The sequence below is a fragment of the Alligator sinensis genome, unplaced genomic scaffold (assembly GCF_000455745.1).
Source record: "Alligator sinensis unplaced genomic scaffold, ASM45574v1 scaffold544_1, whole genome shotgun sequence".
In the NCBI taxonomy this organism is placed as follows: Eukaryota; Metazoa; Chordata; order Crocodylia; family Alligatoridae; genus Alligator; species Alligator sinensis.
In genome coordinates this window covers 324,784-335,850 of record NW_005841937.1, presented here as the reverse complement: position 1 = coordinate 335,850, position 11,067 = coordinate 324,784, and the positions used below count along the sequence as shown (strand labels likewise).

The following is an 11,067-nucleotide window of genomic DNA, read 5'->3' as shown; positions in this document are numbered from 1 at the left end:
GACGGGGAGAAAGATCGATAGGTGATCAGTCTATCGATCGGCAGCCGCAAGTCAGATAACTTCAGAGACACTCTGCAGCGTGCTCAAAGCTCTTCGACTTGGGCGGAAGTCGCGCGGAATTTTAAACGGCCAGCGAGCCAATTACTAGCCGCCACGTGTGAATAATTTAGCACTGGCCAATAACGGGGCACAAATTTGCATCCGAATAGCGGGAACTCTTTGCACCGTGCATCTCTGTGCTGCAAAGAAGAAATGCATCCTGCAAAGGAAACTGCAAATTGGCGGGAACTCTCCTGCACGCAGGCTCTTAATTGCAGCAGAACACTCTGCTGTGCAAAGGAGCTCTCATGTGGCCAGGAAATTCCACAGTGCTGAGGCACAAAAAATCACTGGGTCGTGACACTTACCACCCTGAGACCACGCATCACAGTCAAGGTGATGGCATTAAAAGCAAGAAACAGAAACAGCCTATTTTAACCATTTTAGGAACCATGCCAGATTGCAACCTAATACAAGTACAATCTTTTTGTTAAATCAGTAAGTTTGCTTCATCAAAATCCACTTGATATTGGGACCTCTTCAGCTAAAATGGTACCTACAATTGATGTTGAAATTAGTACAAGTTATGTTCAGGAATGTGTTCTTTTATGGAGTTGATGTTTGCCTAGAAAATGACCTACGGAAGTTTCCATAACAGTAGAAACGTGCAAATCTCTCCTACTTGCTGGTGTCTTCTAACACAAGCATGCAGTAAATAGTTTTTGACTTTGAGTCAGCACAAGGACGTGTCTTAAGGTGCCAGCCACAGCAAGCTCATCCAACTACTCAAATTTGAATGGGTTTAAATAAATACAATCAATTTAAAAGAAGAATTCTTGTTTCTGACAAGATATAAATGGCCTTCATAGTTAACAGATTTTATCTAAGCAATGAGAAAACAAAACTTGGAGCTGGCTAGAAGCTGTGGTAAAAGTTTGGTCTTTCTCTCTTCCCCTCAAAAATCAATCCCTGCCACAGACTTTCCAGATTCAGGGCCCTTGCAGGGAATTGCCTGGTTAGTGATGTGATAGGAAAACTGTTCTATTGGATTTGAAATATATCACCTGACTTGGGAACACTAGAAATGTCTAGAAAGCTCTTCAGGCTATTCTCATGGATTAGATTTTACAACCAGCAGCAAGTGCTGTTATTTTCCATCTGGCACATGAGAAAGAGATTTCACTGTGGGGTTTCCTATTTTTATGTTTTAAAATGAAATCTGACAACAGAAAACCTAGAGAATCTGCTTTTGAAAGAAATAACTTGTGTTTCAGTTTTCCACTGAGAGTCTGAACAATTTAAGCATGGACATACTCTATTAAAGATGCTACAAAAAAGTTTGTAAGCCTAAATTTACAGCAGTTTTGTCACAGTTCCCAAGTGGTCACCATGGGAACAACAGCAGAAGTTACAGCCCTAGAATGAGAATACCTTCCATGCATTGTTACGGCAAGGTAAGGGAGGGGACATCCTTGGACTGAGACTTTGTGGGAGATAAATCGAAGCTTTGCATGTGGGTTTGAGTTACATACAGGGTTCAATCTCCCATTTTGCTTGGTAGTAAACAGCTATGTTACTGTTGTGCCTGAGATGCTCTGCCAAATGGTGGAATCATAAAAAAGCAGGGCTGGAAAGGACCTTGCGAAGTCATCTAGCACAGCACTCTGCTTGAGGTAGGATGGTTTAGATAGGCATGAGCCGCGAAAAGTGTTTAGGATCATAGAAGAGCAGAGCTGGAAGGGACCTCACAAGACCAATGCCCTGGTCAAGCCAAGATCATTCTTGACTAAACCATCCCATCCAAGTGTCTGTCCAACCTGCTCTCAAAAACGTCAATCCCAGAACTTCCCTAGGTAGCCTGTCCTAATGCTTAACCACCCTTGGTGTCAGAAAGTTCCTCCTAATCTCCAGCCTAAATGTCCTCTGCTGAAGCTTGAGGCCATTGCTCCTGGTCCTGTCCCCTACAGCCAGAGAAAAGCACATCTCCATTCTCTCTAGAATCGCTCTTTAAGTATTTGAAGATTGTTATCAAATCCTCTCTGTTTCCTCTCATAAATTTTGCCTCTGAGGCCCCTAATCATTTTTGCTGTTCTACACTGGACTTTTCCAAACTGTCCACATCCTTCTTGAAATATAGGGCCCAAAACTGGACAAAGTACTCAGGTGAGGCCTCGTCAGTAGTGAATAGTGTAACCTATTCTTAAAAACTTTGTAAAAACCTTTTTTTTCAAATGCCAAGAACAACGCCCAAAATGTAAAAAATACCCTAACGTGCCACAGGAAAAACAGGGGGATGAGGGCACTGTCAATATTTTGCCACTGCAGACAGGAAGTAGTTTGCTACATATGCTTAAGAGATCCAACAAGGATGATTCTCCCTATGCCTGAGGACTCTGTTTGACAACTGTTGAAAGACCTTCTGTCTAACAGATCTTATGTTCTCTGGCTAGATGAGCTTCATCTTGGAGAAGTCACAAGGAAACATAATTTAGGCTACATGTATCTAACCGGATCTTGAAAACGTACAAGAATGGAGATTCCACAGCTTCCCTAGGTGAGAGGTTCCCAGGCCCGGTAATGGGCCATGGTGGGTTGCCTGCCAAGTCATGGCTTCTGTCGCTGACAGTCACATGCAGGGTTAAAACTGGGCAGCAGGGCAGCCCCAGGAGGCAGGCAGCCAGCTCCGTGCACCCTGTCCCGCTCCCGCCATGCCCAGTGAGGTGCTGCCCGCACAGCAGGTACTGGGGCCTAGGCCAGGCTGGACCAGGCAGGACCCCCAAGCCCCATCTGCAGCCGGGGAGATGTGGGCGGGGAAATGTTCAGGGCAGAGGATGGGGAGTTGCCTCTGCTGCTTGCTCCTAGGAAAGGCAGCAGAGCCCCTTCTTCCTGGGCAGCCCCAGCTAGGTCCCCCAGGCCACTGCCTGCGCAGCCCCCTCCCTGGAGAGTCCCCTGGTGCCTGCAGCTGCGGTGCTTCAACCTGATCCAATCCTTGCAACCCCCACACCATGTAAAAATTACATTTAACTATGTAAGTTAAATTTAAATATATAAATTAATCTGTTTGCCGGTCTGCAGTATAAAAAATGCTCTAGGTAGCCTGTTCCAGTGCTTACAAAGTTACTCCTAATCTCCAACCTAAATTTCTCATTTCAATTTGGTCAGAGTCACTGAAAATACTTTGCAAGGTACACGTAATGTTAATACGGTAGCACTGGCATGCATGAGACCCTTGTCTCAGCATGTGCTTTCTGAACTCATGACATTCTCTCTCATACAAAGGGAAGAGGATCAAGTGAACACTAGCTATATTGACAAGAAACAGGACCCCTACCTGGGCGGATAGTACTATCCCTTCCGAAAAGGTGAAGCCGTCGTCTCCCGAGGCAGAAGTGTTCGATGATGTGAAAGATCTCTACAGGTTTTTCTATGTTGCCAATTTCAGGTTCTTCTGTGATAATTAAGTCAATATCAACATTAGCATGAATGAAGTCACCATCGGTACTGCGGCGAACTGTTCCTTTAATTCCCATAAGGCAGTGCTCCTAGATAAAACAAAAGAGTATATTAAGGGTCTTTTTACCTAAAGGGTACCCCCAGGGGCAGATCCAGAGAAGGTGCAGGTTGCAGCCACACCTGCTTTTTGACCATGCAGCAAAAACACCATCTGGGGAATTTTTTAAGTCCTGAAAAAGGTAAGAATGCCCTCCCCTCTGCCTTTCCCCACCATGCTCAGAAGACCTCACACCCCCCTATCCCTTTCTTTACCATTCCTCATTTCCTTGCCTGCTGCTGGTCTCTCCACTGCCTTGAGGGTGAAGGGAGCTCCAGAGCTGCTCCAGTCAGATCGTGCAGGTGCTGGGCTCAGCCCAGGACAGCAGCAGCAGTGGGCGGGCAGCTCTCCCTTCCTTGCCTGCTCTCCCCAGGTGATCCCCACCACTGGCGTGGGAGCAGGCATAGCGAATCGGAACCTGCCCACCCACTGCTGTCCTGGGCTGAGCTCAGCCCCTGTGCATCCCAGATGGAGTAGGACAAGAGCTCACCCTCTTCCCCAAGACAAGGGAGGGACACTGACAGTGGCAGGCATGGGAGGGGAGGAATGGGAGAGGACATACCTCTGAGCAGGGAGGAGAAAGAAGGGGTGACTTTTTACCTTCTTTGAAACTTAAAGGAAGTCCCCAGCTTCTGCTCCTGTGGAGCAGTCTGTCCACCCCAGTGAAGGGGAGGGGATGAGGAGGCAGAGAGCAGGGAATGCAGCAACCTCTGATTGCTGCTCCTGCACCCCACTTTGTAAAAATCTGGATGCACCTCTGGGTCCTCCTATATAGTATACACATCATTGAAGTGCATAGCCTTGAAACCAAAGAAAACCCAGGTAGCATGCTTAGCTGGACTTCAGGTAAGCAACATCTAACCCCAGGACTTTTTCCTGCCTAGGCCGGGGATCGGACTCAATGTTCTGCTGAGGTCCCTTCTGACCCTAGCATCTATGAATCTATGAACACGATGATGCTATGGGATGATGATGCCACAACACTGATTTGTGCTCCTCTCATTTTCAAGGCTTCTAAGAGTGGCTGCAAAGTTTTGGAGCTGTAAACACAGCGCTGTAAAACAATGTTCCTTAAGTGCACAGATGTGTCAGTGCTGTGGTATTCACAGCCCTCAAAATGACTACTCATTTTTCAAGCTCTCCTCATTTTCAAGGCATCTAATAGCAAGCAGCCTTCTGACAGCTGCTTCCCCTTGACTCTTTCTGGAGCAGTTAATGTAAGTACAAAGTGGACCGATTCAGTTACAGTTAAACTGCAGTTAAGTACAGCACAATTAAGTTACCATATTTCATGGTGTATAGGTCGATGCAGAGTAGAAGTCAACCCCATTTTTCTGATCCAAAAAGTTAGGAATTTCATAGATCCAGTGTATGAGTCAACCTAACTTTTTGGATCAGAAATACACTCCTGTGTGCCCTCACTGCAGGCTGGACACCTAGGGGGTGGACATGTGCTGCAGCGCTGCTTGTGGGGGACAGGGCAAGAGCTGGCGTCAGCACTCAGCTGGTATGGCCCCATCCCCTGCGAGCAGTGCTGCCTGGGCCATGCCAGCTGAATGCTGAACTCAGCACCGTTCACATGAGAGGGGGCCACACCAGCCAAGTGCCAAGCCCGGCCCTGTCTCCTGTGAGTGGTGCTGCCTGGGCTGCACCAGCTGAGTGCCGAGCCTGGCCCCATCCATTGCAAGTGGCACTGCCAAGCACCAAGCCCAGCGGCACTCACAGGGGATGGGGCTGGGCTCAGTGCTTGGCAGTGCCAGTCATAGCACACAGGGCCAGGCTTGGTACTTGGCTGGTGTGGCCCCATCCCCTGTGAGCGGTGCTGCCTGGGTCATGCCAGCTGAGGGCTGAGCCCAGCACTGTTCACAGGGGACAGTGATACACTGTATAAGATGAGGTTGAATTTTAAGAGTTAAAAATTGGGCTTCAAAACTCAACTTATACACTATGAAATACAGTACCAAGTAGGCAGCAGGACTGAAAGATAATATGCAGTTAAGCAATTTATGCACTTAACCAATATAGTGATAATGGGAACTGGTTACAATATAAGCAACTGGTAGTGTGTCATGCAGTGAAACACATTTTGCACTCATACATAAGTGGAGATATTGCAGAGATATACCACTACAGTGCAAAAAACTGAGGGCATCAACTGACTAAGACATAGTACAATTCAAGCCAAGGGCTCAGGACAAGAATTCTTCATAAAAAGAGGAGCAGCGGGGGATTGATGGCTGCATTCACTACTCCACAACAGCAATTAATGCTGTCACCACTCTCCCACTGTCAAATTTATGGACCCATGAGAAGCTCTGTGGGCTAAATGACTATTTCGCAGGTCAGATCCGACCAGCAGGCTGTAGGTTGAGCACCACTTGTCTAGACCTTGTGAAGTCCTTTCCAACCTTATTTTTGTATGATTCTAATACAAAAGGGATCTAAGGTTAAACTATGAAACTATGAATCTGCAGAGATGGCTTCTTGAATTCATCTAAGGCAGGGGTGGGCAAAATGCAGCCCACGAGCCAGATGCGGCCTGCCACAGGGCCCCTAAAAATTTTAGGAAATTAATATTTAACTGCCCCTGGCTGCCTGTCATGTGGCCCTCGATGGCTTGCCAAAAACTCAGTAAGTGGCCCTCTGCCCAAATTAATTGTCCACCCCTGATCTAAGGAGCACAAACTGGTACTCTAAATGGTGCTAACTGAGAAAGCACCAAGTTATTTTCCGTATTGTTTGCCACAAACATTAAGAAATCATGTTAGTGTAGCTTGTGAAAGCAAGCTTCCAAATTATTCTTTTCTACTGCTGTAAACATAGTCAAACTATGCAAGAGGGAGAAAAGTCAGTCATTTACAGAGCATTTTTATAATATGCCTCGTAAACTGGTCTCCATCTCCCAATTTCTTGCTGGAAGTTACCATGATGCACTAAAAACAAAATCAGTGCTAAATGACTAGTGTAGCTCAAATAAAAAAAAACAGTTTAAAGCTTGTTGAATTAACTGTATCTTGCACTATGTCTTTCTTTCCTCATAACATAATAGATTGATGAAAGTGACTAACAAAGGATATATGAATGGAGAATCGCCATAACTGATACGAGATGAAATAAGGGCTATACTGTACATACTAATCTCAGAGTTTTGTTTTTGGGAGTACTAAACTCAAATGAGCAATTTTCCTCAGACCATAAACCACTGATTTACTAAGCACCACCAGATGGTTCTCAAAAATAGCAGACAAGAGTATATAATCAGTTCCAGATTTTTGGCAGAAATGTTAGAGTTAGGGAACAAATATCAAAAGTAAAAACACAAAGTGACCTATACTGAACTTACTGAGAAGCACCTTACTTTTAGGCTTCTCTGATCCCTAGTTTAGTAGAATGAGAGTGCAAAGATGACCACAAGGCAAATCACTAATGAAGCTGGGAGTGGCAAACCTGTGTTTTAACACTATCGTCTGCCAAAAACTAAAATTAAAAAAGTATGGGGAATATGGCTTCTAAACATCCCAGGGTACTATTTTGCAGTTATGAGATGTAAAATTTCAGTCAACAGAAAGCTTAGCCTTTTATTTTTAAATTTTGGACATTTGATACTGGACAATAATCAGGAAACATGCTCTTCTTCAAAATGGTCAGAGAAGATCCACCTGGCAATCTGAATGAGCAGAATAAAGCTGGCTGCAGTTATCCTATTTTTTCTTGTTACATTATCAATTCTGATAGTTTTGTTGCATATATGTGACTTGGGCCCTTGACACATTCACAACAGACGTGATGGAATCTAACCCACAATCCTAATGATCATGCATTCTGCCAGGCTACACACCTGGGCTCCCCCTACACCAACAAGATGAAACCAATCAGCTGATTGTTAACTGGGGCCAGAAACCAAACTGGTCCCTGGTCCCATCTGACTACCAGCTTGGCACATGGGGAACCTAACATCAGGCCATGACAGCCCCCAGTACTAGGCTCCTCCTACACCAAGAGCTATAAAACCACGTTTGCCATCCAGCTGAGCAGCACATATAGCTTTGACAGGTTCTGATGCATGGGGAGGCTGGCACTGGGCTGCTGCAGCTCAATGTCAAGCTCTCTGTACCCTGGGACTGTATAAACCTTGTGCACTGACCAGCAGTGTGGCACATGTAGTTTTATGGCTCTTTATAGACAGGGAAACTGGAAGCAGAACCCCAATGCCTGTTTCCCCATGTACCAGGCACTATAAAACCATGTATGCCACTGTGCTGGGTGGCACATGGGGTTTTTGCAGCTCCCGGTGTATGGCGAGCCCAATGCCAGGCTGCAGCAGCCTAATGCTGGCCTTCCCATGCACCAGGATATGTCAAAATCAGCTAAGTGGTACACATGGTTTTATAGCTCCCTGTGCACTGGAAGCTGTATAAACACCATGTGCAGCCCAGCTGGGCGGCAAGTGGAGTTTTGACAGGCCCTAGCCACAGGTTTAGTTTACAGCATGATACAAACAAGCCATAAAGTTATTCCCCATTATATGGAATGTGGAATAACTTAGTGGTTCATTTGCTGCATTACATGCCTTGATTTGGGGTGCACATGTGGCTGGTTACTATTCAAGCTGCAATTAATCTGCATATTGCATTTTAAATGTAACATGTTAGGGGGCCTTAGGCATCAGCAAGTAGGAAAAGCTTTAAATATTAGCACCCAAACAACCTACCACTCTTCCTATAACAGGTCTATAAAGCCTAAATAAATCTTATGACATTAATGCTTTAATTGCCTATTCTTATGAACAGCATGTAAAATAAGAATTAAGCAAGAAATGCACATGTGCATATACCATATTCACCCAAAACAAAGACAACTCTCAAATTCAAGACAACCCCCTAATAATTAGATTTCATACATGGAAAATTCCACATACAGAATCTAATTATTGGAGGGTTGCCTTAAATATGCCCCCCTTGCTGCTGATGTGGGGAAAGCAGCAGAGAGAGAGAGGTGGTGGGGAGGCAAGTGGCATGTGGAATAGTTGGCCAGAACCCTATCTTTGCCTCCCTCTCCCTGCCCCTCCGTTTGCTAACCCCAGCTAATGTGGGTGAAGAGGGTGCCTCAGAGCTGCTCCTGACCTACTCCTGCCATGCACTGGGGACTTGAACTATGCACAAATCAAGTGGGTCAATCTAACATCAGACCAGGATGCAGACACTGAATTTCCTGATGTTATAAAAGACTGCTTCCTGGAGCAGTTAGTCCTGCAACTTACAAGGATTTGGTGCCAAGGGGAAGTGTTACTGAGCCACTGGGCAATAGTGACTGCAATGCAATTGGGTTTGACCCCGATGTAGGAGGGGAGACAAAAAAATCTACAACAATAGCCTTTAACTTTAAAAAAGAAGACCACCAAAATGAGGAAGTAGTTAGACAGAGGTTAAAAGGAGCCTCTAAAAAGGTGAGGAACTTGCAGGCAGCATGAGAACTGCTTAAGAACATCACGTTGGAGGCACAAAGCAAAGGCATACCGCAAATCAAGAAAACAGAAAGAAACCAAAAGAAGGCTAATGTGGCTTAAATGGCAGAGTTGAAGAGGCAATTTGCAGAAAAAAAAAGCTTTTTTCAAAAAGTGGAAGTCAAATCCTAATGGAGAAAACAAAAAAGAACATACACACTGGCAAATCAAATGTAAAACTGTAATAAGACAAGCAAAGAGAGAATTTGAGGAGAAACTTGGTAGGGACACAAAACTAACAGTAAAGATTTCTTTAAGTACATTAAAAGCCGAAGAACTGCCAGGGAGTCAGCTGTGCCCTTTGGGTGATCAGAGTATAAAAAGGATGCTAAAGGATAACAGAGCCATTGCCAAGAAACTAAATGCATTCTGTCTTCACTGTGGAAGATTTTAGAGAAATTCCGTCACCAGATCCACTCCTCTCTAGGGACAACTCAGTAGCTGACACAAAATAAAGTTTCAATAGATGAGGTTGTAGAGGAAATTGATAAACTAAACAGTACCAAATCACTGGGACCTGAGGGTGTTTGCCCTAGAGTCCTGAAGGAGCTTAGATTGGAAATTGCTGAACTCCAAATTATAGTATGCAACTTATCACTAAAAACAGCCTTGGTACTAGAAGACTGGAGGGTTGCCAATCTGACTCCATATTTAAAAAAAGGGGACGTTGGGACCTACAGGACAGTGAGCCTAACTTCTGTACCTGGAAAACTGGTAGAAACAATAATAAAAGAACTGCTCAGCACATGGATGAACATGACTTGCTGGGGAACTAATCAAAATGGCTTGTCAGAAGGAAATTGTGTTTTATCAACCTAACTAGAGTTCTTTAAGGGTGTCAATATGCAGGTGGATCAGATGAACCAGCTGACATAGTATATTTGGACTTCAAAAAACCTTTGACAAGGTTCCCTATCAGAAGCTCTAAACTAAATTAAATAGGCACAGCATTATAGGGAACATCCACTTATGGATTAGAAATTGGCTCAAAGATAAAAAGCAAAGAGTGAATATATATAGCCAGTTTTCAGGATGGAAAGAAGTATACAGTGGGGTTCTGTGTTGGGACCAGTGTTATTCATATCCATAAGTAATCTGGAAAAAGGGGTGAGTAGCAAGGTGGCCAAATTTGATGATGACACAACATTATGCACAGTAGTAAGACTAAGGCAGACTGTGAGGAACTACAGAGGGATCTGGCACGACTGAGCAAAGAGGCAACTAAATGGCAGATGAAAGTCGATATAGATAAGTGCACAGTGATGAAATGGGCAAAAATAACCTCAAGTGTGCCTACACTATGATAGTTTCATAGTAGCTAGTGTCAGGAGGGACCTGAACAGATCATCTAGCCTGACCCCCTGCCACAGGCAGGAATGAATGCTGGGTTCACAAGACCCCAGACAGGTGATCATCCAACCTCCTCTTGAATTTGCCCAAGGTAGGGGTGAGGACCACTTCCCTGTGAAGTTGGTTCCAGATTTTGGCCACCCTAACTGTAAAATATTGCCTTCTGATCTCTAACCTAAACCTATTCTCCATCAGCTTATGACTATTGTTCCTCGTCACCCCAGGTGGTGCTGGGGAGAAAAGAGCTCTGCCTATTTGCTGTTGATCCCCCCCTGATGAGCTTGTAGGCAGCCACCAGGTCCCCCCTCAGCCTCCTCTTGCTGAGGCTGAACAGGTTCAGGTCCCTCAGTCTCTCCTCGTAGGGCTTGTCCTGCTGCCCTCTCACCAAGCGGGTGGCCCTCCTCTGAACCCTCTCCAGGCCGGCCACATCCCTTTTGAAGTGCGGTGCCCAGTACTGGACGCAGTACTCCAACAGCGGCCTGACCAAAGTTGCATAGAGGAGGAGTATCATCTCTCTGGACTGGCCTGAGATGCACCTTTGCATGCATGACAAGGTATGGCTGGCCTTGCTGGCTGCAGTCTGGCATTGGCGGCTCATGTTCATCTTGGAGTCAATAATGACTCC

At 45.3% G+C, this 11,067-nt stretch overlaps 1 protein-coding gene across 2 annotated transcripts in view; it reads right to left on the bottom strand.

Annotated features, from left to right (window-relative positions):
* The window catches only part of METTL14 (methyltransferase like 14), a 47,746-nt gene that overhangs the window by 9,847 nt on the left and 26,832 nt on the right, over positions 1-11,067 (bottom strand). For both annotated transcript variants that reach the window (XM_006019719.3, XM_006019720.3), the window contains one exon: positions 3,371-3,581. In XM_006019719.3, coding sequence (XP_006019781.1) covers positions 3,371-3,581 — 211 coding nt within the window. The remainder of the gene's footprint in view (positions 1-3,370; positions 3,582-11,067) is intronic.